Raw genomic sequence first — 1,456 nt, 5'->3', positions numbered from 1 at the left:
TTATCTTGTTACTACAAAGTTTAAATAGGTTTTAATGACTCAACTAAAACTAAAGTATCACCATAGAAACACAATGTAGTAATAGATATATTGTTTTAACTATTATCAATTTTAACTCAACAAAGTAATTGGATTTCAAACCACATTGGGTAAATAGAAAGACACAAAAAATCACCGTGTATGTCTAACATCTCAATTAAGTGTTTAATTTGATAGTAATTTAATTTCCTATGCAAGCACATTCCCTTCATTATTATTTCCTTAATTTGTAGAGCAAATTTCCCAGTGTTTCTAAATATAACCACAAGGGAAGTGCGATGTAATTTCCTAATCTTCATCACATTAATACATTATCCACCTATTTGAGCAACATTAAAGTAATCAAGTTCAGTGTTCACTAATGTTTACATTACATTATATTATAAATAGTAGACAAAAGAAAACAACGAGTTCACACACTTACTCACCAGCACTAGCAAAACAATGTCTTCCCGTAGCCAATTCTTCGCGGGTGTTATAATCTTGATAGCTGCCTTCATTGGCAGCTTATTCCTTAGTTTATTCATCATCAGTCTTGATAGAGAATTCCCAAGTTTCCGAGTCGAGTCGGCATCACTCAACCAACTAACCATAAATGGCACCGAGAAAATGAGTGCCTCATTGAACATAACACTCTCAGTCTCCGACCCAAACCAGTATCTAAGTGTCTCATACCAAGAAACACTCAATGCTGATGTATTTTACAGAGATGAATATGGCGATGTGACTCTCAAGACATCAACTATTCAACCTTTCAACGGCAGCATGATTGAGCTGAAGCTGAAAGTAGACTCGTATGAGCCACTTCACTTGGCCGAGAGCATTGTTCGGAGGCGCCGTGAACATGGAAGGGTTGCATTCGGGCTCAAAGTGTTCACTTCCATCGGGTTCAAGAGTTATATCTTTGTTTCCAATCGGAAACATTTGAAGTATGTTTGCTACCCACTAAGCTTTGGAATTTCGAAAAATGTCTACAATTCAACCCCAGCTGCTCTACTTCAAGGTGTAACATGCACTAACACTTAGTATTATTGATTTACACTTATTAGTTACTATATTATAGGTATCTGTGTGCTGTTTGATTAATTTATGAATTATTTATATGTATATTTTCAAGACTTGGTATCTGGCTTTGTGATCTTAAATTGTAGGAAATCTTGTAACTCTAGGACAGCTATGTGATTCAATTCCAATGTTAATTGTGTATTAGATTATAGTGGCTTCCCTTGTTTAAGTTTGTTTCTCCAATATTAATTAAGTTTGTTAAAGTTCTTGTAACTCTGGGAAAAGTTCTTGTTAAAGTTTGTAGTACAATATTTACCTTTTTTCACATGAACCAAAAGTGTAAAATTCCTTAATTTGTAACCTGAGCGCAGCATGTGATGTAAATACTAGCAGCAGACGTCCATGACATTGA

The 1,456-nt window shown here is 34.7% G+C and overlaps 1 protein-coding gene across 1 annotated transcript; it reads left to right on the top strand.

Annotated features, from left to right (window-relative positions):
- Positions 1–483: 483 nt before the first annotated feature.
- LOC11432001 (uncharacterized protein At1g08160) lies at positions 484–1,065 on the top strand. The gene has a single exon (XM_003617531.2). The coding sequence runs from the start codon at positions 484–486 to the stop codon at positions 1,063–1,065; it is 582 nt and encodes a 193-aa protein (XP_003617579.2).
- The last annotated feature ends 391 nt before the right edge of the window (positions 1,066–1,456 follow it).

Source organism: Medicago truncatula, chromosome 5 (assembly GCF_003473485.1).
Source record: "Medicago truncatula cultivar Jemalong A17 chromosome 5, MtrunA17r5.0-ANR, whole genome shotgun sequence".
Lineage (NCBI taxonomy): Eukaryota > Viridiplantae > Streptophyta > Magnoliopsida > Fabales > Fabaceae > Medicago > Medicago truncatula.
This window is presented reverse-complemented; position numbering and strand designations above follow the sequence as displayed.

What these genes read in the sequence shown, in the direction of transcription:
- LOC11432001 (XM_003617531.2), top strand. Translation starts at nt 484, where the DNA reads ATGTCTTCCCGTAGCCAATTCTTCGCGGGTGTTATAATCTTGATAGCT.